At 42.7% G+C, this 25841-nt stretch overlaps 1 protein-coding gene and 1 long non-coding RNA gene across 2 annotated transcripts; both read right to left on the bottom strand.

Moving 5' to 3' along the window:
- Positions 1-8684: 8684 nt before the first annotated feature.
- On the bottom strand, positions 8685-12272 carry LOC147087247 (uncharacterized). The gene is made up of 2 exons (XR_015075603.1): positions 11267-12272; positions 8685-10210 (listed from the first exon to the last, which is right to left on the bottom strand). It is a non-coding gene; the product is annotated as an uncharacterized LOC147087247 (long non-coding RNA).
- Positions 12273-15010: 2738 nt separating this feature from the next.
- LOC147087248 (leukocyte immunoglobulin-like receptor subfamily B member 3) lies at positions 15011-25589 on the bottom strand. Its single transcript, XM_085978132.1, has 5 exons — positions 25433-25589; positions 23423-23716; positions 21219-21512; positions 16772-17068; positions 15011-15171 (listed from the first exon to the last, which is right to left on the bottom strand). The coding sequence occupies exons 1-5, from the start codon at positions 25587-25589 to the stop codon at positions 15011-15013; spliced, it is 1203 nt and encodes a 400-aa protein (XP_085834258.1).
- Positions 25590-25841: the final 252 nt, after the last annotated feature.

Below are 25841 nucleotides of genomic sequence, written 5' to 3' on the forward strand. Positions count from 1 at the left end.
GCCGAGTTGCCCTGCCATGCCCTACTCTTAATTTACTCCCTTTACTTTCTTTAAATTAAAGAATAATGGCCCAGTAATTCGGGTCCCAACACGTGAGTATGGACGGAGTACCCACGCGTGGACCCGATGGAAGTGCCAGTATCTTTCATGCATAGCGCATGCGTGGGAAACTGGCATTTCCGGACCTCTGAACGAACGTGTGCGCAAGGGAGTCTCTGCGTGCGCTTTGCACTTACGTTTTCTTTTACAGATTTTTCCATGAGTGTAAGTCTTTAGATTTTAGAAATGTAAAAATCGGGCATAAGGACTGCATTTTAAAAGGTAAGTGGTCCAATAATTAAAGTTAGAATTTTTTTTCCACAGGTTTATTATTTTAGTAGAATTTACAGTAAGGTAAGTGTATTTTTGGACCCGATTTCGTGAAAAAAAATGTTTTCCGAAATTTGAATAATTTTTTTAATAGTTTTTTAATGTTATTAATAGTTCATTTAATTAGTGGGATTTTTTTAACTTTTATTTTAAGTTTAAGTACTGTTTTGGGCGCCCGGAGTTTTCATGAGTTTGACAGTTCTTACTATCAAACTCATGAATGAACTTTTGCAACCTCCGATTAGTTGCCCAGTACTCACGTGATCCCAGCTGGCTCATCGAACTAACTACGTCGCTGGATCACGCTAGCACAGCGCGCCGGGACCTGGACCAGGCCACAGACGCTTCCACACAGGCCGAGGTCTGAAATGTCGGCATGCTAGGTAAGTGTAGGTCGGGGGCTTGCACCCGCGGGAAGCCCCCGACCCTAATTTCTGGGCCATTAATTACAATAGGGACCTTATATTATTTAAACACTACTTATTCTAAACTATAGACCTTACTTTTACTTTAACGACTGGAATGTACATATAGTCACCAGGTCCTACTTAGCAATCAGCTCCTTCCATGGTTGTGAGGTCATTTTAGTGGTTTCGCAGTTGTTGTTTGACTGCTCCTGCTCTCAAGCTCTTTACTTGGTGTAAAGTAAGAACCAATTCCTACAGGGTGAAAAGTTAGGAAAAGCAAAGGCGAAGCAAGGGAACTCCTCCTCCCACTCCTCACCTAACTCCCTGATTCACTCAACTCGCACTACTCTGTTTAAAACGCACTCAGTTCAAAATCGCACTGCACAGCCTGTTTTTAGATGTGAATTAACTTAATTGTATAAACAATTTGTTCTAAATTAACCTCATACCTACACAGTCATAAGGACATTTCTGTGGCCGATTATCTCCGTTCGGGAGCATGCGGCATTGAATCCTTAAAGCAATCGTTTCAAACATAATCATAGAATCATAACGGCACAGATGGAGGTCATTCGGCCCATTGCGTCCTTGCCGGCTGTCTATAGAGAAATCCACTCAGTGCTATTCCCCCGCTCTTACCCCGTAGCCCTGCAACTTTAATTCCCTCAAGTGCCTATCCAGTCTCCATTAGAAACATTTGAGTGTCTCCACTTCCAGCCTCTTCTAACGGCAGCGACTTCCAGATCGTCACCACTCGCTCAATCAAAACGTTTTTCCGCACATCCCACCTGTATCTTTTGCCCAAAAGGTTAAATCTGTGTCCCCTAGTCATTGTAACATCAGCTGTTGGGAAGAGCCTTTCCCCGTGTAGCCAAGGCAAACCTGTCACAATCACCTCTATCAAGTCACACCTCAACCTCCTTTGCTGTAATGATAAAAATCCAGCTTCTCCAACCTGTCCTTGTAACTAAGATCCCCCATCACCGTTAAATCTCCTCTGCACCCTCTCAAGTGTCTTCACATCCTTCTGAGAAACATACAAACAAAGAAACATAGAAGATAGGAGCAGGAGTAGGACATACGGCCCCTCGAGCCTGTCCCACCATTTAATGAGATCATGGCTGATCATCCAAATTCAGAACCTGGTCCCTGCTTTCTGTGATATCCCTTAATCCCTTTAGCCTGAAGAAATATATCTAGCTCCTTCTTGAATATATTTAATAATTTGGCCACATCTGCCTTCTCTGGTAGAGAATTCCACAGGTTTACCACTCTCTGGGTGAAGAAATTCCTCCTCATCTCAGTCCTAAATGGCTTACCCCTTATCCTTAGACTGTAAACCCTGGTTCTGGACTCCTGCACCAACGGGAACACCCTTCCTGCATCTCGTCTGTCTAGTCCTGTTAGAATTCTATAAGTTTCAATGGATCCCCCCTTATTATTCGAAACTCCAGCGAATATAAGCCTCATTGACCCAATCTCTATTCATACGTCATTCCTGCCATCCCAGGTATCAGTCTGGTGAATCTTTGCTGCACTCCCTCCATGGCAAGAACATCCTTCCTCAGATAAGGCGACGGAAACTGCACACATTACTCGAGGTGTGGTCTCACCAAGGCCCTGTACAACTGCAGCAAGACATCCTTACTCCTTTACTCGAATCCTCTCGCTGTGAAGGCCAACATACCAGTTGCCTTCTTAACGGCCTGCTGCACCTGCATGCTTACCTTCAGCGACTGGTGCACAAGGACACCCAGGTCTCCTTGTACTTCCCCTTTTCCGAATCTGTTGCCTTTCAGATAACAATCTGTCTTCCTGTTCTTGTCACCAATGTTGATAACCTCACATTTACCCACATTGTACTGCATCTGCCATGCATCTGCCCAATCACCCAACCTGTCCATATCATACTGGAGTTTCACTGCATCCTCCTCAAAGCACACTCCCCCACCCAGCTTTGTGTCGTCTGCAAACGTGCAGATATTACAGCTAGTTCCCTCGGCTAGATCATTAATGTATATTGTGAACAGCTGTGGTCCTAGCACCGATCACTGTGGTACCCGACTAATCACTGCCTGCCACTGGGAACAAGACCCGTTTATTCCAACTCTTTGCTTCCTGTCTGTCAACCGGTTCTCTATTCAATTCAATACATTCCCCCCAATGCCATGTGCTTTAAATTAGCAAGCTGATCTCTTATGCGGGACCTTATCGAAAGCCTTCTGTTAGTCCAAATGCACCACATCCACTGGTTCTCCCTTATATATTCTACTAGATACATCCTCAAAAAATTCCAGTAGATTATTCAAGCATGATTAACCTTTTGTAAACCCATGTTGACTTTGTCCGATCCTGTCACTATTTTACAAGTGCTCTGCTATTACATCTTTTATAATGGACTCTAGCATTTTCCCCAATACCGATGTCAGGCTTACCGATCTATAATTCCCCGTTTTCTCGCTACCACCTTTCTTATAGTGGAGTTAATTTAGCTGCCATCCAATCTATGGGGACTATTCCAGTGTCTATAGAATTTTGGAAGATGACCAGCAATGCATCTACTATTTCTAGGGCCACTTCTGTAAGTAGCCTAGGATGTAGATTATCCAGCCCTGGGGATTTATCGGCCTTAAATGCCGTCAATTTCCCTAACACAATTTCCCTAAAAATACTGATTTCATTGAATTCCACCCTCTCATTCAAACCTATGTTCCCCGACATCTCTGGAAGGTTATTTGTGTCCTCCTTTGTGAAGACAGAACCAAAGTATGTATTTAATTGTTTTGCCATTTCTTTGTTCCCCAGTATAAATTCCACTGATTCTGAGTGCAAGGGACCTACGCTTGACTTCACCAATCTTTTGCCCTTCACATATCTATAAAGACTTTTCCAGTACGTTTTGATGTTCCCTGCAAGCTTACTCTCATATTATATTTTCCCCCTATTAATTAATCCCTTTGTCTGCCTCATAACATCGTAGTTTCCTTTATTTAAATTCAGGGCTCTAGTCTCTGATTCAATTATTTCACTCTCCACCTTAATGAAGAATTCTATCATATTATGATCGCTCCTCCCCAGGGGGCCGGACACAACACCATTGCTAATTAATCCGTTCTCATTACGTAATACCCAGTCTAAGATGGTCTGATCTCTAGTTGTTTCCTCGACAAATTGGTCCAGGAAACCATCCCGTATACAGTCTACTATTTCCTCGTCCACAGTATTGTTACTAATTTGGTTAGCCCAATCTAAGTGTAGATTAAAGTCACCCATGATAAATGCTGTGCCCTTATTGCACGCTTCTCTAATTTCCCGTTTAATGTCATCCCCAAACTCAGTATTACTTTTTGGGTGTTTGTATACAACTCCCACTATCTTTTTCTGCCCCTTGGTAAGTGTCAGCTCTAACCCTACGGGTACCACATAATTAGTGCTAATATCCATCCTTGCTATTGTGATAATCTCCTCTTTTAAATGTGGTGACCACAACTGAACGCAATACTCCCGTTATGGCATAACCAGTGCTTTATAAACGTTCATCATAACTTCAGTACTTTTGTACTCAATACCTTTATTTATGAAGCCCAATATCCCATATGCTTTGCTAACCACACTCCTAATATGTCCTGCCACCTTCAGGGACGTATGCACATTAATTCCCAGGTCCCTCTCTCCCTGCACACTCTTTAAAACTGTGCCATGAAGTGTATATTGCCCCTCCCTGTTATTTCTGCCAAAATGCATCACCTCATACTTCTCTGTATTAAATTCCATCTGCCACTTGTCTTCCCATTTTGCTAGCCTATCTATGTCCTGTTGCAGTCTATTGGTATCATCCCCACTGTTTGTCACCCACCCCCAAGTTTGGTGTCATCAGCAATTTTAGAAATTCTACTCTGTATACAAATATGCAGGTCATTTAAACATTTCAAAAAAGCAGTGGCCCCAACACAGACACTTGCGAAACACCACTGTCTACGATTCTCCAGTCTGCAAGGCAACCATTTACCACAACACGATGTTTTCTGTCATTAAGCCAATTCCATATCTAACTTGCCTATTCCATGTGGCGCAATGTTGGTACCCAGCCTTCTATGTGGTAATTTGTAAAATGCCTTCCTAAAATCCATGTAGACAACATCCATTGCATTCCCTTCATCAATCCGCCCTGTTACTTTAGCAGAAATTTGAATTGAATTAGTCAAACACGATCTGCCTTTTACAAATTCGTGGTGGCTCTACTTCACTAATTTAAAGCTCCCAAGTGCCCGTTAATTTTTCCCTTGATTACAGTGCGCTTGCTCGGCACCCCATCCACTAGTTTAAACATCCACTTTTCATGAGGGCAGCAAGTTGTTCCAACATCTGAAGCTCCACCAGCATTGAATTGGCCCGAAGCTGCTCTTCATCAACCCGGACTCCTCAACATCTCAGCTCACAGCAGCCGCTGGCTGACGGGATCGTGTGTATTCACAATGCAGAGCGAGCAGTCACAGCTCTTGTTCCTGTTTGACTCCCTGTCGTTCTTCCACCTCACTTTCTGTTTCGGTCATCGGATTTTGGTCTGGTCACAAAACCTTCACAATTGCTGCTTTGCTGCAGTTTCTTTTAATGTTTCCAGGGGAGATGAGCAGAAACTTAACGAAAGGAAGTCGGTAGCAGCATCTGAACAGTTTGCTCCAGATCTCGGTAACACCTCGTAGGGAGCTAGAGGGTTACAACGGGATTAGTCTGATTGATAGTGGACTGACTAAAGGGAACTGATGTGAGATAGAGAACGAGGATCCTCAGAAACTGATCCTAGTCAACAAGTGCAATGTACATGCTACATGTGAGGATAAGCATTCAGACTGTCAGTGAAAACTTTTGTTCTCCTTAACTAAGGGAAAATACACGTGCCTTAGAGGGAGTGCAAACACAGGTTCACCAGACTGATTGCTGGGATAGGGGGATTGTACTATTAATATATGTTGAGTAGACTAGGCCTATATTCTCTCGAAACATATACAATTCTTTCAGGGCTCGACAGGCTAGATGCAGCGAGAATGTTTCATTTGGCTGCAGTGTATAGAACCAGCGGTCACAGTTTGAGAATAAGGGGACGGCCATTTAAGACTGGGAAGAGGAGAAATTTCTTCACTCAGTTGGTGGTGTATCTTTGCAATTAATCACCCCAGGGGACTGTGGATGCTCAATCCTTGAGTAAATTCAAGACAGAAATCGATAGAATTTTGGATATTAAAGGAATTGATGGAATTGGGATAGTGCAGGAAAGTGGAGTTGGGGTAGAAGATGAACCATGATCTTATTCAATGGAGGAGCAGGCTCGAGGGCCCAAATGGCCTACTCCTGCTCCTATTTCTTATATGTTCTTAGAAGGATAGTTATGGGGCAAATAGTTGGCAGTGGGATTAAATTGGATTGTTCTTTCAAAGAGACGACACTCTCACAACGGAGCCAAATGCCCCTGTTGTGATGTAAGATTCTATGATTATATGTTGTTATCTCTTCATAATGATAAAGGCCTCTCTGAGGTCTCCTCTTAGTCTCCTTTTTCCCTGAGGGAGGAGCCCAAGGAGTCCCCATGTCTTCCTGCTCAATGCCCCTTTCACACTTCTGTGCTGAGCCCTGGTTTCTTCTCTTCACCCACAGTTGTATTAGGTGCACATATTCAGTACATACTTGGAGCAAAAAAGGAGCTTATTTTAAGTCCAGCAAATGAATGTTGGCATTGAGAAAGTAAGGAACTCAGTCCTTCTATCCTTGATGTCATTAGCTTGGTGCCCCGGACATGTAGCTCAGTGGTATGCGAGCCTAAGTTGCATCTCCAAGCATTTTCTTTAACCACAGTTGCTGAATGTTGCTTTATGAGGGCAGCAGGTTACAACAGCTGAGGCTCCAGAAACAATCAGTGGGCCGGAGCTGCTCTTCACCCACAGTCACAGACTGGCCAGATTGTGTGACGTCACAATGCTGAGCGAGCAGCCACAGCTCTAGTTCCTGTTTGACGCCCTGTGGTTCTTCCATCTCACTTGCTGATTCAAAGATCGGATGTCAGCTTGGAAACTAAACCTTGGTCATTGCATTTATGCCACAGACCTGTTTTTGAAATATTCAAAGAGGAGCAGAAACCTTGAGAACAGAAAAGTATTTAAAAGCTGTGAGCCATCAGTATCGCTGGGCAGCTGGCTCTCTGTCAGAGAAAATAGAGATTATATTTTCATAATTACAGTCATAATGTGCTTGGAGAGACTAAAAATTATAACACGTGACCTTGATACATTCAAAGCATGCGCTCTACCACTGAGTTACATCCACACTGACAGCTAAGCACGCAAACCTTGGACACAGAGGAGCGCTGCTGTCTAAGGGCTGCTGTTTGCTTCTTTGAGCGCCTCTCCCACAGACTCATCACCTCCAAACATTTAATTATATCGGAGCAGGAGTTAATCTCAGGCTCCCAGAAACAGCTCAGTTCAATGGGTAGTGCCTGAATATGTGATGGTGTCCACGGTGAGCGAGCAGCCCCTCTTGTTCCTCATTGGCTGCCGATGATTGGTCCTCCCACTTTCTGAATCACAGTTCAGATTTCAGCCCAATCTTCAGTTCTCACTTTTACAAAGCGCTGACCGCTGGTCCACACAACGTTTGTAATTTTATCTTTGGGAGCTAGTGTATCATGAGCGATATAGGTTTACCCACCCGTTAGTGGAGATGTGTGGACGTGAAAGAGGGCGGAAAGTATGTTTTGTGGGGGCTTTAGTAAGGGCAAGGTATTTCCACCCTGTTAAATTCGAAAGAAAAAATAAAGTCTTCCATTTCACGAACTCAGGAAACACTGTAGAGCAAATGAAGTACGTTTGAGGAGCAATCACTGTTGCAATGTCAGAAATGCGGCATCCAATTTGTGCACAGCAATGTCCCACGAAGTGCAATGCGAGGAACAGTACCTCATCTTCCGATTAGGCACTTTGCAGCCTTCCGGACTCAATATCGAGTTCAACAATTTCAGATCATAACCTCGTCCCCTATTACTTTTTTACTTATAATTTTTTCCACCCGTTTGTTTTGGGTCTTCCTTCCCACCCGCATTTCCTTCTGTTTCTCCCTCTCACCTGGCAGCTGTCTCTTGCCTGCTAGTTCACTTCACACCTAATCTCAGCTGTCTTTTGTCTCCACCGGCCTATAACCATCTCGTTTGCTTTCGAATACCTTTTATTGTCTCTTTTACTCCTTTTGTCGATCGCAGTCCTGCCTTCGATCGATTTTATTTTCTTTCCAATTTTGAAAAATGATTCCGACCCGAAACGTCAACTCAAATTTCTCTCCACGGATGTTGCCTGAACTGCCGAGTTTTTCCAGCATTTTCTATTGTTATGAGGTGGAGATGATCTGATTTAGTGATGTTGGTTGAGAGACAAACATTGTCCAGAACACAGGGGAGAACTCCCCTGCGCATTATCGAATAGTGCCATTGGATACTTTATGTCTACTTGAGAAAGTAAGCGGGGACTCGGTTTAACGTCTCAGCCATTTTTATCTCCTTATCGGAGCAAGGATATACATGCCTTAGGAGTGGTGCAACGAAGGTTCAATAGATTCATTCCTGAGATCAGGAGGAATAACTTCATTCAGAGGGTTATGAATCATTGGAATTCTCTACCCCAGAGGGCTGTGGATGCTGATTCGTTGAGCATATTCAAGGCTGAGACAGATTGATTTTTGCACTCTAGGTGAGCCAAGGAATATATATCTTCTCAGATACCTCGATCTCAATTTTTTTCTGCTTACCTTCCTGTGAAACACCTTGGACCGTTTAAGGAAAGGATATAAATGCAAGTTGTTTTTATTGGACTTTCCAACCTCATGGGACCTTGTAGTAAATAAACAAACGCCACTACTGTGTAATTAGACTTCTGCGAAATTGTAATGCCTTTATTCAGATACTGAACGCATGACATTGCTGTACGCTCAAATGCATATGCTATTATAAAGCTATTAAATCATCTTCCATGCCATTAACAGTTATAATTATTTCCTGCAACAAAGCATCACCCGGGCAGAGCGCAGAGAGGAAACTCTGGCAGGGCAGAGGGGAGTCGCACAGTTTTAACATAATAAACCCCGTTTTTGTCAGTGAAAGGAAAGTCAATCCCATTCCTCAAGGTGCGCGCGATACTCTGCGCCAGATTTAACATTCGGCGCTCTGCTATGGTGAAACTTAGCACCCAGGCAGTAAAAGCAAAAACATATTTTACACCAAATTATTTAGAGCAGAATTGACTTCCTGGAGGAAACTCCAGCAGTAGCGGAGAGGGCAAAGATGTTCATGAAGTTTCCTGATCTATTCTAATTTCCCCAAAGTGAGGTCCGTTCTGTAATGTGCAAGCTTAGTAAGAAGTTTTACTTTACTAAAACACCGCTTCTACCCTCCTGCTGCAAGGTGGTGCCGAGAGTATTGGCGAAATTGATAGCCCCCAATCCGGCGGTTAATCGATTATTCAAATTCATGACTGGGGGCCAAGTTTGCATTTTGTGCCCGGCTACACAGAAACAGCAATTCAGTCACAATTATCTCAAGGAACATGGCAAAAAGGATGGAATTTAAACTTGAGTTGTACAAATCCTTGGTCAGACCCGGTCTGGAATACTGCGGCCATTTCTGGGCATCGCTCTTCAGGAAGGAACTATTGGCCTTGGAAGGGGTGCAGCGCAGATTCACCAGAATGTTACCGGAGCTTAGAGAGTTACATTCTGAGGATAGGTTGCATTGACTTGGATTGTTTTCCCTTGAGTACAGGAGATTATTGTGTAAATTAATCAAGGTTCTTAAAATGTTTACACTATCTGATAGGTTGGCTATAGGTAATCTATTTCTTCTGGTAATGAAATCTATAACAAGGTAATTATAAAATTAGAGGTAGGCCGCTCAGAAGCAAATTCAGGAAGCACATCTTCACGCGAAGTTTTGTAGAAATTTAGAAGTTTACCCGCAGAAAGGCTCTGTGCTGGGGGACAATAGGAGATTTCGAGAGAGGGATTGAAAAGTTTTGTTAGGTCAGCGTATCAAATGATTAGGCACAAACCGGGTAAACCGAGTTGAGCTTCGGACCAACCATGATCTCATTCCATAGCGAAGGCTCGAGGGGCTGAATGGCCGGCTCCTGGTTACCATGTTCTAAAATGTTTGTTTAAATTACGCACAAAGTAAACTAATAACCTGGAGTGGGGTCAGACATTTCTCACAGATTACATTTCTATAGATGGCTTCTTGCAAACACAAAGTCTCGCTGAATAATATTTTAATGGGTGAAATGCTGATGACCATGGCATTGTCCGGTACTGTTGAGATGGATGTGCCTGGTCTTCTCGAGTTTCACTGCTGCATAGAGGACGGAGTCCTCACCGAGGTTTTGGACGGTGTCTCGCTGACTCTGAAAGGAATGGTGCAAATGGTCAGAAATGCAATCGAACAACTACACTCTGGTAACAGTTCAGCTAAATTCTATCAGCTGATGCTCCAAGGCAGAAGCCGAAAAATGTCAAAAGCAGCGTTGTTGGAGTGAGCAGTATTAAACGGGGAATATTGCACTGCTCTAAAGGGTATTAACTGTCTGCTAACGGTTACATTTGCAGATGAAGGTTTCACCTCAGGTAATGCTGTTTGTTTAAAACAAGAAGGGACTCTCGAGCAGCAGCAGGGCAACAGGACATGATGGAAACAGAGAGCGGGAGGAATTTTCTACTTGATCAGAGGTGCTGAAGGGACGATAAGGGTTCGGCCACCGATCACTTTGACATCGATGGAAAGGGACATCAGTAAGGTGTAAAATGGGCGGCTGAATCCAGATCACTGTTTTAGGCCCACTCTAAGCCAAAAGTTCCAGCGCCTATCTCTGACAGCATTGGAAAATGAAGGGACAACTTAACTTTCCAGGTGGGATACTAGGATGTTGTGTGTAAGACGTGGAAAGCGCATGTTGGTTCAGTGGGTGAAATAGAAAATGGTCTTGTTTATGTCAAAATGCTCTGCATATTCCAGACATTAACCAATTGTTAAACTGTAAATGCTGTACACTGCCTAGATTCGCTTGTACAGGAGTGTGTTTGCAGCTGCATTCGTGGTAATTGAACTCTGTAATTTCCCTTCAGTTCCTATAGCGGGCCCAAATCTACACCTCACCCCTCAAATATTATTGTTCTATTGCAAATACATTTGTTCAATCCGCTTAGAAAAATAGAGATCCGTTCATTATTCTGCATTGGACATCATTCTGTCGCCGTTTAAAGACATATTGAAGTGTGATCAAAAACATTTTTGTCCTCGTGTATATTAATTACTGGACAAGGCAATTGTGATATTTCAAAAGAAGAAGAACTCTGTTGGAGAAGGCAACAAATATTTGGACACATCGTTCCAGGAGATGGAATGAGCGAGATAAAAGTCCACATCAATGGAAAAATAAAATCCCAGTGCATTTTTAACTTACAGCGTTTACTCTCGGCAATGTTTGCAGGTTAAGAACAGCATCTAAACAAAATAAAACACAATAACAAATGGATTGATGTTTAAATACTTAGAGCATTTCCCTCTTTTATTAAAGAGTTTTATTCCTATGGAGGTTTTGTTTAGCATCATATGGATGGGACACCATCTCCACACTCAATAGTGGGAACTAGCTGGCCATTGACAACTACCAATGGGTATTTGACTATCCACTAGGAAGTGAATGCACCTCCTATGCTGAGCTTCCCTTCTCAATTCCTCGGTTTCTCCAGGAAGTGGATGGGTTGGCTGAGGTTTCTCTCGACATGGGCAGTAGATTTTCACTGTATGACTTGATGTTTCTCGGATTATCGCTGATGCAGCGATAGCTTGCCTAATCTAGAGTTGTCCTGTGATCTCAATGAGTGCTAAACTCTCGATTGTTGAATATTAATGCATTTTTATCCATGATAATAACTTTAGCTATTTGAATAAGGAAACACTTGATTCCGAAATATTTACATCATACAGGCATGTTGCTACCTCTCTACAAAATCTTACTTGCTGTTGTAAAAATGTTGTCATCCTTTTTGTTCAATCTTTTCTCATTATAATAACCTATGTGATCCTTTATTCTGGAAACTTTATATGTACATTTCTCACACTGTTGTTACACCATCTAACCACGGGTGGCACTACAACGCATTAAACGTTACTGGAGAAGAAGTTCGATGCTCCTCCTAACCCAATGTGTTAGCTTCACATCTTTGAAAGGGTTTTGCTATTTAACATTAAATAACAATAAAACGTGAAGTATTGTACAAAAGGGAAAAACGGCCAACATTGGAATTTAATTACATCTGTGTACCCCGGTCCAGTAATCCACTACCCTACAAGAGCAAAAAGTGGAAGGAGCGCACGTCAACCCATGCAGCCCACCAACCCACCCCTTCAACCACCGTCTGCCCCACCTTTGACAGAGCGTGTAGTCACCTGAGAACTAATTTTTAGTGTGGAAGCAAGTCATCCTCGGTTCCGACTGACACCCTAAGAAGATGACCCTGCAGTGCTGCACTTGAAGACTCTACTTAGCCCGGACTCCACATGCCTATTGCACTGCGAATTCGATGAGCAATACCATACAAATCTTTTGTGCTCTTTATAAATCGCACTTCCGATTGTAATTAGTTGCTTCACATTGCTCATGATAAATTCCTCTGCTTGATTCACTTGTAGAATCAAAATCTGCGACAGGAATTTGGCATACTGTAATTACATCTATCCACCAGTGGTGGCGTGGTGCAGCTTCACAGCATGTTTGCAAAAACCTGTGATGCTATTACCGACTCAACTTGCTTCAGCAATTGCCATCTATTACACTACTGTACTGTAAATATATAAATATTTAAAACAATGCATGATCAGATTTCCTATTAGAAACAAATTAGCACAGTGGGTCGGAATAAAAAAGGGGTTTGTTTTACATCTATGTGCCGGGTCCAGCGACCTGTTTCCGACTATCCTCTCTGCATCTGTTGACTACACTCCCTCATCACTCCCTGTCTGAAAAATCACTTTCATTGAATGATGAAAATATATATTCAGAGTTTATTTTGATTCTTGGTCAGATTCACTAAATGATTCAGAATGATTGACAGTTTATGTGATTCACAGTTGGCTTGCTAATACAATAAAATGTCTACAAACGGTTACTAGAAATGTAACAATAATATTGTGTTCATTCCTTTTCGTTAACTGCAAGAAAAGCTAAATGCAAAGGAGAATTTTGGATGTACGAATACAAAACTGAACTTCCATGTCAGGGTCTCACTGCTTTGGTCACCAGGAGGCGCTGTGTTCCTTAAAACAACATATATCGTCAATTAATCATTTTATTTTCGATGTCACAGATCATTAAATTCTTGATACAGGTATTGATTGGATTTCAGACATGGATCCCATGTTATATGTAGAAGTATCTCTCTGCCCACGTCCTGGAACATGTGTTTATCCAACTGTTCCCAGGCCAGGTTATTCCTTGTTACCCTGGAACTAATGATTAGTTTGACGTCTAAGGTGATTAATGAGGACCTATCTCCTGCTCTCACCATGTGAAGCGGCACCATTACATAGTTTGTGAATATTTCCTCCCGTTGGACAATCTTTTTGGCGAGCAGAATTTCCATTGGGCTAAAAATAAGAATTTGATGAAATCATCACAAACCGATTCGCGATATCGATTCAGTGAGCACAAAGAGGGATTTCATCTCTCATTGAGCTGTCGTTAATATGGGATCCCCAGATGAGAAAGGCTATAGTTTAATGAGATAATGAACAAAAACACATTTAATGGGATGCAGTGCAGATGCAAACAAAATTACTGAAGTAAGTGAAAACTGCCTGGATTAGTGTTTGAATATGGTTGAGTTTGTGTGATTGTGTGTGTGTTTGAGTGTGTGTGATTGTGTGTGTGTTTGAGTGTGTGTGTGTTTTATTATGATTGTGTGTTTGAGTGTGTGTATGTGTGTTTTAATATGTGTGTGCTTGAGTTTGAGTGTATGCTTTATTATGAGCGTGTATCTGTGTCTTTCACTGAACGTATGAGAAAATATATGTGTTCTTGTGTGTGAATGTGTGTGATTATGTATACCAGTCTGTGTATATATATACATATTTGTGAGTGTATGTATGTATATACGTCTAATTGCGTGTTGGAATGTGTGCGTGAGTGTGAGTGGGGGAGTTTCTTTCTAATATGAAAAGGAAGTGAAGTATACAGGGTACAATTATTCCTGAACATCTGCATCTGAGTTTTATCTTGGCCAGGTGTGGTTGTAATTGACAATTCAACAGTCAATGATCTCACCTCATTTCTCTGCTGCTTCTCCACTTCCCTGAGAAGAAAATGTAAGTGTTAGAAATCTGAGCCAAATAATGGTTTACAAAATAGGAATAAGAGTAGAGTCAATGAGCTGAAAAGGTCTTTTGGACACAGAAACCTGTGCCTCAGCACCATAACTGTCCCGACACAACCAACCAATGTTTTATGAAGGAACCCGAAGGGGGTACTTTTAAATAAACCCACCGGTGGGAAACGGTCGAATTCAGGCAGGATTTCCATTGTACACAGCGCCCATCTCCCGCTCCGCCAAACTATAATTTCATTCCATGCTGTGTTGCAGATTTTCCTCCTCCATACTCATGTACTACCCTAACCACCTCCACAAAATCACCTCTCAGCCGTCTCCTTCCAGACTAAGAATACCGAGTTTTTCGATTCATTCGTTACAATGTGACACTGTGGGTTGGAATTCCACTTGACTGGTAAAGGAAAATGGGCGGTATCGCTCACTCTGCATGTTCTACACCCCACAGGACATTCAGTTCCATACATGGGGAATACTACAGGTGGCAAATGCGATATCATCCATCTTGCACGATCAAGTAAGACACATTTGTACCCCAGCAATGCAGTTGCTCAAAATTAGCAGTAGCGTTGAGCCGCCCATTCTACGTTAAAATCTATATTCTATTGAAATCAATGATACTAAATATCGGATGGAGCAAATAACAGGCGGCTATTTAAAATACACCCGTTATGTGCTTCCACCAAAGACGCATTTCTACCCAGGACCCTTTCTGCTTCGACCCTCGCTATTTCGCCTGTCAGTCTACGATTTCCAAATATTTACAGTCCGAGCTTATGGGTGAAGTGGGAGATGGTTGGAGGAGGTTGTCAGTACTGTGTTCATGGAGAGGCGGCAGTAAGCATGGTCTGCATGTCTGTAATGAACGGATAATGCATGTTGATTAACCCACCTTTCTTCCAGAAGCACACACCCAACAGAAAAAAGATGAGAATCAGACCCACAGCAGAGCCAACACCAGCCTCCAGCGCAAAGGATTTATCTAAGTGAGGTAAAGGGACACAGCGTAACCAAGTTAAACAAAAGTTTCTACAAAAAATAGATAATCTGCAGCTTAACAGAAGCCACAGATAGGCAGTGGATCCGGAGTGAATTCCAAAACAGAAAAAATACATAAGAAATTAAAAGGTTGATATAATATCATAGAATTGCACAGAAAAGAATGAGTCCATTTGGCCCATCGTGCCTGTGAAAGAGCTATACAAATAGTATCACACCTCTGCTCATTCCCCACAGCCCTGCATTTTGTTCTCACTTTCAAGTATATGTCCGATTCCCTTTGGAATGTTACTATTTAATCTGCTTCCACCTCACTTTCAGGCAGTGCATTCCAGATTACAACAACTCGCTTGTTTATTTAATAATTTTATCTCACCTCTGTGTTTTGCCAGTGATCTTTAATCTGTGCCCTGTGGTTATCGACCCTACTGCCAGTAGAATCAGTTTCTCCTTATTTGCTCTATCGTAAACCCTCATAATTTTGAACCATTCTATTACATCTCCCCTTAACATTCTCTGCTCTAAGGAGAACGACCTCAGATTCCCTTGTCTCTTCACATAAAATGGCATAGCATTTCCAACACTCGCGATACTTAATGTTAGCGGATCCTTGGATTTTCACTGTTTCGAAAACGTGCCTCAGATGTTCAAAGTCGTTCTCTCCTCCTCTCTGTTTTTTATAATAAATGACCCGCATTAAATCAGTGCTGCAATATCAGCGAATCAGTAATAAAGTCGGCGGGGGTTTGGCATGCATTTGACGTCACAATGCATTGGGAGAACATGACGCAGCACGAAGCTGATTCTCATTGTTCGATTGATTAGTTGCCTCGTTCATTCTTTGATTCTTTCATTGGATATTAACCGTGTTCTGGGACAAAGCGACTGTTCCCAGCTGGCGGCAAAAATATAACAGATTGCACGTAAATTAATCAGTTTCATTCTGTAAGTTTCATTCTGGTCATTGGGTCAAAACTGCGCATGCGAGGAGAGAATGAGTTGAGCTAATTTTTTAGGTGCGGACCTTTGTCACAACATCCTGCTCTCTCCACAGACGCCGACTGAACTGTTGTATATTTCAAACAGCAGATTGTTTGTTTTGCTTATTGCTTACCAGGTTAAAATGACCTTTTGTTAAAGTCGGTAACGTGAATATTTTTTTTCTCAGCTTCCCTAGGGTTAATCTTGCACTATTATAGAATCGATGAGGAACTACAGGAGAAAGCGAGTGAATCAAACTTTTAATCGGAGTTGGAGAAGTAAAACCATCCAATGGTTAGCGCTTTAGTTCTGCCATCAGTCACGCAGTAAGTAGCAAACACTTAATGGAATAAGAGTCAAAGGGTATTCGGGCACTGGCGTAAAAGTGGGCAATGTCACATCGCCCACCTGTTCAGTCCTGTATGACGGGGTGTAAAGTGTGCAGCCTATGAGTCAACATCCAATAAGAATTTTAACATATTGATGTCATTTACATGCCAGTTTTAATCCTTAAACAGAACAACTGATGCAGACTAACTATGATGCAAGCACCCCTTGTGCTGGGGTCCGATAAATACAGTGACTCTGTGAATCTCACTCACCTCCTACAGTTATATGTACAGGGTCACTCAGAGCCGATGTTAGCCGCCTTCCGCTCACATCCGCTTTGTACAGGCAGGTGTAACTTCCTCCATCGGAATGACCTATATTCCTGATGGTGAAGGTGAGAGAATTACACCCTGCAGCAGCATGCTGGACATCCGAGTGATTCGTTTCTCCATGTCTGTATAAGTAAAATGTGATGCCAGGAAGCTCCCGTGGGCTTGTACAGTTAAAGGTGACTTCTCCACCCTTCACAAGAACATTGGAATCCATTGATATATTTGGTTTGGGTAGACCTGTAATTCGAAAGGAACAAGTAGTGACCATCGATTCAAAATGCAATATAGACTTATTCTTGAGAACCAAAATATGAATGAGCTGGGCTTGTGTACACAGGGGATAACTGAAACGTTTGGAGAAGACAAGACAGTCGAAAATATAGTGAGCAGTGAGGATGATATCAACACACATCAAGGGGACATGATTCTGCTATTCCCATTTACACTTCCTCTAGACCCAGCTTTTGTTTCTTTACTGGTCCCATACCATCTCCTTTTGCATTGTACAATCAGACCTACTGTAATTTAATCTTTCCTGCCTTCCAACCTAACACAGACCTTCCCATTTGATCTTTCCTCCCTTCCCCATTTCACTGCCTCTGCATTTGCTTAAAATGTTTTATAACTCCAAGTTTTCCAGTTCTGAGGAAAGATCATCGATGTGAAACGTTAACACTGTTTCTCTCTCTACAGAGGCTGCCTGGCCTGCTGAGTATTTACAGCATGTTCTGTTTTTATTTCAGGATTACATAGAGAGACTGGTGAAATTGAGAGAAACATGGCAGATGAAATCTAATGCAGATAAGTGTGAAGTGATACAATTTCGTAGAAAGAATTAAGAGGGAATGTTTAAACGAAATTGTACAATTTCAAACGTGGTGCAGGAACAGAGGGTCCTGGGGTGCACATGCACAAGTCTTTGAATGTGGCGGGATAGGCTGAGGTTACATTTAAAGAAAAGCTGTATCAAACAGAGGCTTAGACTACAAAGTCAAAGAAGATATGCTAAAGCTGTAGGAATCACTGGTTAGACGCCATGTAGGAATACTGTGTCCCAGAATAGGGCACTACACTTTAGGAAGGATGTCAATGCCTTACAGATGGTGTAGAGGAGATTTACCAGAATGGTTCCAGGGAAGAGGGATTTCAGTTATATTGAGAGACTGGAGAAGCTGTGATTGACTCGTCAGAGCAGAGAAGGTTGAGTAGAGATTTAATAGAGGTGATCAAAATCATGAAGCGTTTAGATAGATTAAATAAGGAGAACGTTTTTCCAGTGACAGCAAGGTAGGTAACCAGGGGACGCAGGTCTGATTGTACAAATCAAACTTCCTCTCCACCTTCTCTGCTCTAAGGAGAACTACCCCAGCTTCTCTACTCTATCCACGTAACTGAGGTCCGTCCTCCCTGGAATCGTCCTCGTAAATCTTCTCTGCCCTTCTCTAAGGCCTTCCAACCCTTCCTAGAGTGCGGTGCCCAGAATTAGACCCAATGCTCCAGTTGAGGCCGAACAAGTGTTTTATAAATGTTTATTATGACATCCTTGCTTTTGTACTTTATGCTGCTATTTAAGAAGTCCAGGATCCCGTATGCTTGTATAACCGTTTTGTCAACCTGCCCTGCCACCTTCAACAATGTGTGCACAAATACCTCCAGGTTTCTCTGGTTACACGTACACTTTAGCGTTGTAGCTTTTAGTTTTTATTGTCTCTCCTCGTTCTTCGTACCAAATATATCATGTCACACTCTTCCACGTTGATATATTTCGTATTGTTACTGCATCTGTGGTAAATGAATGTAAAGAACAACAGAAATGGATTTCTGCATGTTCTTCTGCCATGAAAGGCTGGTAACTCAATAACGATTGTGACGTGTTTAATTGAAATGTTCGTATCGGCAATTGAGATTCGACAAAAAGGGAACTGATGGTTTCAAAAAGAAAATAAATCAGTTGGGGATCTTGTTCCAAAATCTGGGCTTATCGCTGAAATTACCATCTTTGATACCAGGAGAAGTAATTTTCCTTTGAAATTCACATTTCTGCTAACTTAGTCGAGCCATAACCTGAATAAAAAGAGTGAACAACTCCCATAAACTGTGTGGATTTACATTTCACATCAGGCAGTGCAGAGTTGCTCGGCGGTAGGATGTGGGCTTCGCTGGCAAGGCTGGCAATTAGTGCCCGAACCCAGTAGCCCTTGAGAAGATGATGGTCAGTCTTCTTCTTTAACCCATTTATGCTCCCACAATGCTGTTCGGTATGGACTTCCAAGATTTTGAGCGAGCGACGATGAAGGAACGCCAAATATATTTCCAAGTCAGGATGGTGTGTGACTTGGAGGTGGAACTAGGAGATTATGCTGTTCAGATGCTACGACTGCCATCGTCCTTTTTTATGATGGAAGTCGAGGGATTTCGAGGTGCAGACGAAATCCATTGAGTGATATGAAACCTTAAATGTACTTAAGTTAAAATATTTTGCGTATCAGGATGTTTTTGTAAATCTCATTCCACTGTTTCGGTTATCTGACTGAGAATCTGTAATCTGACAAGGCCACCCACACTGGCGGTGCCTCGTGAGGTGACCATACATTCAGTGGAGTTAAAACTTTGGCAGGAAGAAGCCATTTGACGTTAAACATTCCACTGTGGTAGTTCCAGACATTTAGTGAGTAAAATTGGAAATCAGGGTCAGATTTTGCGTGATTTTAAGAGATAGCCGGCCGCCCCCTGTCAGAATGTGTTGTCTTCACATCGCTAAATATCCAATCTCTCAGCTCCATCAAACAGCATTCCCTCAGTACTCAGTCACAGGGACAATGGTAAACTAGCACGATATTAGATTCCATTTAAGTCAATGGAGGGTATAATTGGGCGGAGAGTAAAATGGAAGGTCGATCCCTATCCGCCTCTTTTCCACCTGGAGGGTGTGGTTAAAGTTACCCTCCAAGTGTCGCCATGGACTGTGAGCTCATGTTTTTCGTCGGGATTGAATGCACAACATTCAGACGCAATGGAGTATAAATTCGTCTTGTACAGTAGCCTAAAGCAGGCGATAGCTCAACATCAGCACGTTTTACACATCGCCGGATTTCCATTTCAATTGCCTGCAATGGAATCAGAAATCTGTCGGGTGTGAATCGGGCGGCTGTTTCGCTTTTGCCTGTTTTACGCTAATTCCCGTGAGGAATGTCACAGTATCTCCAGTAATGCCCTTTGCGGTGAGCAGGTGCACAGCGAGTGATTGCAGGGCATGTTACATGAATCCTGTCAAGAGTTGAGGAATCAGATTAAAACCTAGCCCCACTATGTATGAAAGGAGGGAGAGAGGAAACGAGGAACTACAGGCCAGTTAGCCTGACATCAGTAGTAGGGAAATAGTTCGAATCTGTTATTGAGGAAATGGTAATAGGTCACTCAGAAAATACAAATAGCATTGACAGAGTCAACACGGATTTATGAAAGTGAAATCATGTATGACAAATCTGGTGGAGTTTTTGAAGTTGTAAATGGCAGAATTGATAAGGGGGAATCAGTGGAGGTGGTGCATTTGAATTTTCAGAAGGCATTCGATAAGGTGCCAAACACGAGGTTACTAAACAGAATTAGGGCTCATGGGATTGGGGATAATATATTTGCATGTATTGAGGATTGGTTAACGGACAGAAAACAGAGAGTTGCAATAAAAGATTCATTTTCGGGTTGGCAGGCTGTAACAAGTGGGGTTATGTAAGGATCTTTGCTTGGGCCTCAGCTTTTCACAATCTACATCAATGGTTTGGATTAGGGGACCAATTGTAATATATTCAAGTTTGCTGATGATACAGAGCTGGTGCAACTTAAGGTGTGAGGAGAATGCAAGAAGGCTTCCAGGTGATATAGACAGGCAAAGTGAGTGGGCAGGGACAGGGCAAATGGAACAGAATGTGGAGAAGTGTGAGTCTAGATCCAAGGTCCACAGTCTCAGGTTAAGGTTTCGGCCATTTAGGAATGAGATGAGGAGAAATTTTTACACTGACTGGATGATAAATCTTTGGAATTCAGTACCCCATAGGGCTGTGAAGGCTCAGTCGTTGAGTATATTCAAGACAGAGGTAGATAGATTTTTGAATATTAAGGGAATCAAGGTATATGTGGATAGTGCAGGACAGTGGAGATGCTGTAGAAGATTGCGAATGATCCTACTGAATGGCAGAGCAAGCTTGAAGGGCCAAATGGCCTTTCCTGCTCCTGTGTCTTATATCCTTATGTTCTTAAAACCAATTCTGTTTTATTCCTCTCTCCAAATATTAAACCATTAATTCAGTTACAGTGATAGAAGCATGATTTTATAAACATACCAAGAGTGCTGGAAAAATACTAAAATCCTCTGCTCCCTGTCACTCACCTGCTACAGTGACCATCACAGACTCACTGCGCTGAGTTTCTAACCACCTTCCATTGACGAGGGTCCCATATTTGCACTGGTACCGCCCTCCTTGGTCAGTACTGTTAACCGGGATTGTTAAAATGTTGTCCTTTCTGACCATTTGATCAGATTGCAGGTATTGATTATCTTTGTATAAGTAGAACGATTTGTCTCGATAATCTACGGTCACATTGCAGGTAATGGTGATCGCCTCTCCTACTACATACACCCCACTCGGTTGATCAAGTGATATCACTGGTGTAGTTAGCGGATCTGTGGTAAAAAACATATAAAGTACAATTAGAAATGGATCTGCGGATTTCCACGTGCAGTGCAAGGTTGGGAACTCATTGATGATTGTGCGGTGTTGAAGCACAGTTTCCCATCGGATACAGAGATTCCGCAATAGGGGAGTTCGGGAATTGATTATAAAAAAAGATTGACTTGCAATTCTCTAGCGCCATTCATAACCATGGGACGTCCCAAAGCAGTTTACAGCCAATTTAGTAATCTTGAAGTGTATTCGCTGTTGTTATGTGGGAAATCAAATGGTGGTGCCAAAGAACCAAAATCCGCTCAAGTTCTCGGTCCAAAGTCCGGTTTCAGGCCAGAGATTTTACTCGGGGATGCGAGCGGAACAAGGAAATGGTTGCTTTGAAATGCCCAGTGCTGTTACTTTAACAAGGTGAAGATGAGATCAGAGAGAGTGAAAGTCTTCATTATTCCCATAGCAGCGACTGGTACCACTGCAAGTATGATACCCCCGCCAACAGAAGGCAGTGAGCAACCAATCTAAGCGAGGCTTTGAGTGTCACACTTTTGAAATAATTTAGCCGTTTTTGTGAGCACACAATTATTTTTATATATACCATTGTGGTTGTCGCTGGCATGTCCAGCAACTACTGTCAATCCCTAGTTTCCCCTCCAGAAGGTGTGGGTGGCTTTCTAATTGAACCTTAGTGAGGCCAGTGTGGTCAAAGTGCACAACAATGTAATGAATTGTAAGGGTTGGACGTACCAACGATGAAGGAACAGCAATATATGTCCAAGTCAGGATGGTGTGTGACTTGGAGGGGAACTTTGAGGCGGTGATGTTCCCATGTACCTGCTGCCCTTGTCCTTCTAGGAGGAATAGAACGCTGGTTTGGGAGGAGCAGCCGCAGAAGCCTTGGTGACTTGCTGCAGTGCATCTTGTAGATGGGAAACACTGCAGCGACTTTGCGCCGGTGGTGGACAGAGTGAATGTTTAATGTGCTGCATGGTTTGCCAATCAAGTGAGCTGCGTTGTCTTGGATTGTGTCACGCTTCCTGATTTGCAGCTGCTCTCACCCAGAGATGTGGAGAGTATTCAATCACACTCTGGAGTTGTGCAAGGAGATGGTGGAAAGGCTTTGTGGAGTCAGGAGGTGAGACACTCTCCGCAGAATTCCCTGCCTCAGACCTGCTCTAGTAGCCACTGTGTTTATTTGAAGGTGAATTTGGAGTGGATGTTGTTCCCATGCACCTGCTGCCCTTGTCCTTCTGGCTGGTGGAGGTCCCGTGTAAGTGAAATGCTGACGAAATGCAATGAAGAGAGAGATATGGAAACCCACAAAGTAATTCGATTAAAATATCACACATAATAGGATCATTTTGAAAGTCTTGGCACGCAGATTCTGTTCTCGGACAGAGAAACCTGTAATCTGTTATGGCCAGCCCATCTGGAAAGCTTCTTGAGCTGACACTACACTCAGTGGAGTTAAATCCCACACGCTGTGCTTTCATTGTGGCAATAAAATTTAAAGTTTAAACATGAAGTGGGACATTTTTTTGGAGGCGGATCCTTGAACATAGTATTTATGATTCGATTTTATACACATAATTAAATGGAAAGCTTTATCAGGCAGGGCTGAAAACGGGCGGCCGAATCGCTAGCGCCCGTTTTGAGCTACCGCCCGTGACGAATTTCATCGCCTTATCTCCAGTAATGCCCTTTGTCGGTAATGGATTCACATCAATTGAACACAGGTCCAGAATTACATGAATCCTTTCGAGAATTGATCAATAGGTTCAAAACCCATTCGGTTTCTTCCTCTATCCTAATATTAAAACATTCATGTTGTTCCAATGATTAAAGCATGATTTTATAAAAATTCCAAGAGCTTGATAAAATCATACAAAATCCATTGATCCCTGTCACTCACCTGCTACAGTGACCGTCACAGACTCGCTACGATGAGATTCTAACCGTCTTCCCTTGACAGAGGTTTTATAGTGGCACTGGTACCGCCCTCCCTGGCCTTTACTGGTTACTGGGATTTTTCCAATGTTGTCCTTTCTGATATTTTGATAGGATTGCAGATATTGATTATCTTTGTAAAAGTAGAAAAATTTATCTCGATAATCTTCAGTCAAGGTGCAGGAAACGGTGACCGTCTCTCCTACTACATACACCCCACTCGGTTGATCAAGAGTTATCACTGGTGTTGTTGGCGGAGCTGTGGTGAAATAAACAGAAAGTACAATTAGAAATGCATCTGGGGATTTTCATGTAAAGTGCAAGGTTGGGATCTCAATGATGATTGTGCGGTGCTGAAGCACAGTTTCACATCGGATACAGAGATTCCACAAAAGGAGAGTTGGGGATTCGATTATGAAGAAAAAAAGACTTGCATTTTTCTAGCGCCTTTCATGATCTTGGAACGTCCCAAAGCAATTTACAGCCAATTTAGTAATTTTAAAGTATTTTCGCTGTTGTAATGTAGGAAATCAAATGGCGGTGCGAAAGAACCTACATCAGCTTCAGTTCACTCTCCAAAGTTCGGTTTTAGGCCGGAGATTTTACTCTGGGGTACAAGCGAAAAAACAAAAAGGTTCCTTTGAAAAGCCCACTGCTGCTAATTTAGCCCAAGTGAAGATGAGATCAGAGAGAGTAAAAGTCTCCATTATTCCCTTAACAGCGACCGGCAGCAGTAGAAGTAAGATACCTCCGCCAACGGAAGGCAGAGAGCAACCAAAATCAGCGAGGCTTTGATAGTCACTCATTTCAAATAATTAAGCCGTTTTTGTGAGCACGCAATTATTGTTATCTTTACCGTTGTGGTTGTCACTGGCGTGGCCAACAACTACTGTCAATCCTAGTTTCCCCTTCAGAAGGTGTGGGTGGTTTTCTAATTGAACCTTAGCGAGGCCGGTGTGGTCAAAGTGCAAAACAATGTCATGAGTTCAAATTTTTTACCTACCGACGATGAAAGAACAGCGATATATATCCAAGTTAGGCTGATTTGTGACTTGGAGGTGAACTTGGAGGTGGTGGTGTTCCCATGCGCCTCCTGCACTTATCCTTCTAGGTGGGAGAGGTTGCAGGTTTGGGAGGTGCTGCCGAAGAAGTCTTGGTGACTTGCTGCAGTGCAACTTGTAGATGGTAAACACTGCAGCCACTTTGTGCCGGTGGTGGATAGAGTGACTGTTTAAAGTGCTGCATAATTTGCCAATCAAGTGACCTGCTTTGTCTTGGATTGTGTCACGCTTCCTGAGTTGCAGCTGCTCTCATCCAGAGATGTGGAGAGTATTCAATCCCACTCTTGACTTGTGCAAAGAGATGGTGGAAAGGCTTTGTGGAGTCAGGAGGTGAGACACTCGCCACAGAATTCCCTGCCTCCGACCAGCTCTAGGAGTCACAGTGTTTATGTGGAGGTGAATTTGGAGCGGATGTTGCTCCCATGAGTCTGCTGCCCTTGTCGTTCTGGCTGGTGAAGGTCCCGTGGAACTGAAATACTATCGAAATGCAATGCAGGGAGAGAGATGGAAACCCACGAGATAATTAGATTAAAATATCGTGCATATCAAGAACTTATTGAAAATCTCAGCACGCAGATTCTCCTGTAAGCTTGCAGAGCTTCTTGAGATGACAGTACACTCAGTGGGGTTAAATCCCTGGCGCCGTGCTGTCATTGTGGCACTAATCGTTGATTGTTCGAACCTCCAGTGATAAACATTTTCTTAGGCGGATCCTTGAATCAGGCGGCCGCAATTTGATTTTGTACACATAATTAAATGGAAAACATAATCAGGCGGGTCATAAAATGAGCGGCAAATCGCTATCGCCCATGTAATGCTACCGCAGGCCATATGTTTCATTCTCCTACATTGTCATTATGTGAGAGACAAGCAGTGATATCCGATTGTATTACATTGAAAACATTGATTCTTACCCATTACCGTTACCTCCACGGTATCACTTCGGTCTGAGGTTATCTGCCGCTCTGACATTGTTTCCTTATACACACAGGAGTAATCTTCTGACCCAGTCCCCATGCTGTCCGTGATGTCAAAGATGATCGCGGATTCCCATGAATTGGCTTTGACCATTTTGATTGGATTATTTTGCCCTCCTCTGTACAAATAGAACATGCTCCCTGAATATGGAGATCGGGCTCTACAGGTAACTCTGACCATCTCCCCTCTCACAAATATTTGATCCAGAAGGTTAAGTGATATTAATGGTTTGTGAGGATGAGCTGTGAGGATAACAAGAAATCAATATCCCGCCGGGCGTGAACGGTTCTGCAATCCGCTTTTCACCCCACACTATTATACTCTCCTTGAAGTCAAATGAAAGTA

This window comes from Somniosus microcephalus, unplaced genomic scaffold, assembly GCF_052327205.1.
Source record: "Somniosus microcephalus isolate GS21.2 unplaced genomic scaffold, FLI_Smic_1.0 unresolved_chr6, whole genome shotgun sequence".
Classification (NCBI taxonomy): Eukaryota; Metazoa; Chordata; class Chondrichthyes; order Squaliformes; family Somniosidae; genus Somniosus; species Somniosus microcephalus.

Excerpts from the sequence above, each read along its gene's own strand:
- LOC147087248 (XM_085978132.1), bottom strand. The coding sequence starts at position 25,589 with ATGGTCAAAGCCAATTCATGGGAATCCGCGATCATCTTTGACATCACG. Across the intron at positions 23,717-25,432 it reads CGTGGAGGTAACGGTAATGG|CTCCGCCAACAACACCAGTG; the intron begins GTAAGAATCAAT and ends ATTTCACCACAG. Across the intron at positions 15,172-16,771 it reads TGTACATATAACTGTAGGAG|ATAAATCCTTTGCGCTGGAG; the intron begins GTGAGTGAGATT and ends TACCTCACTTAG.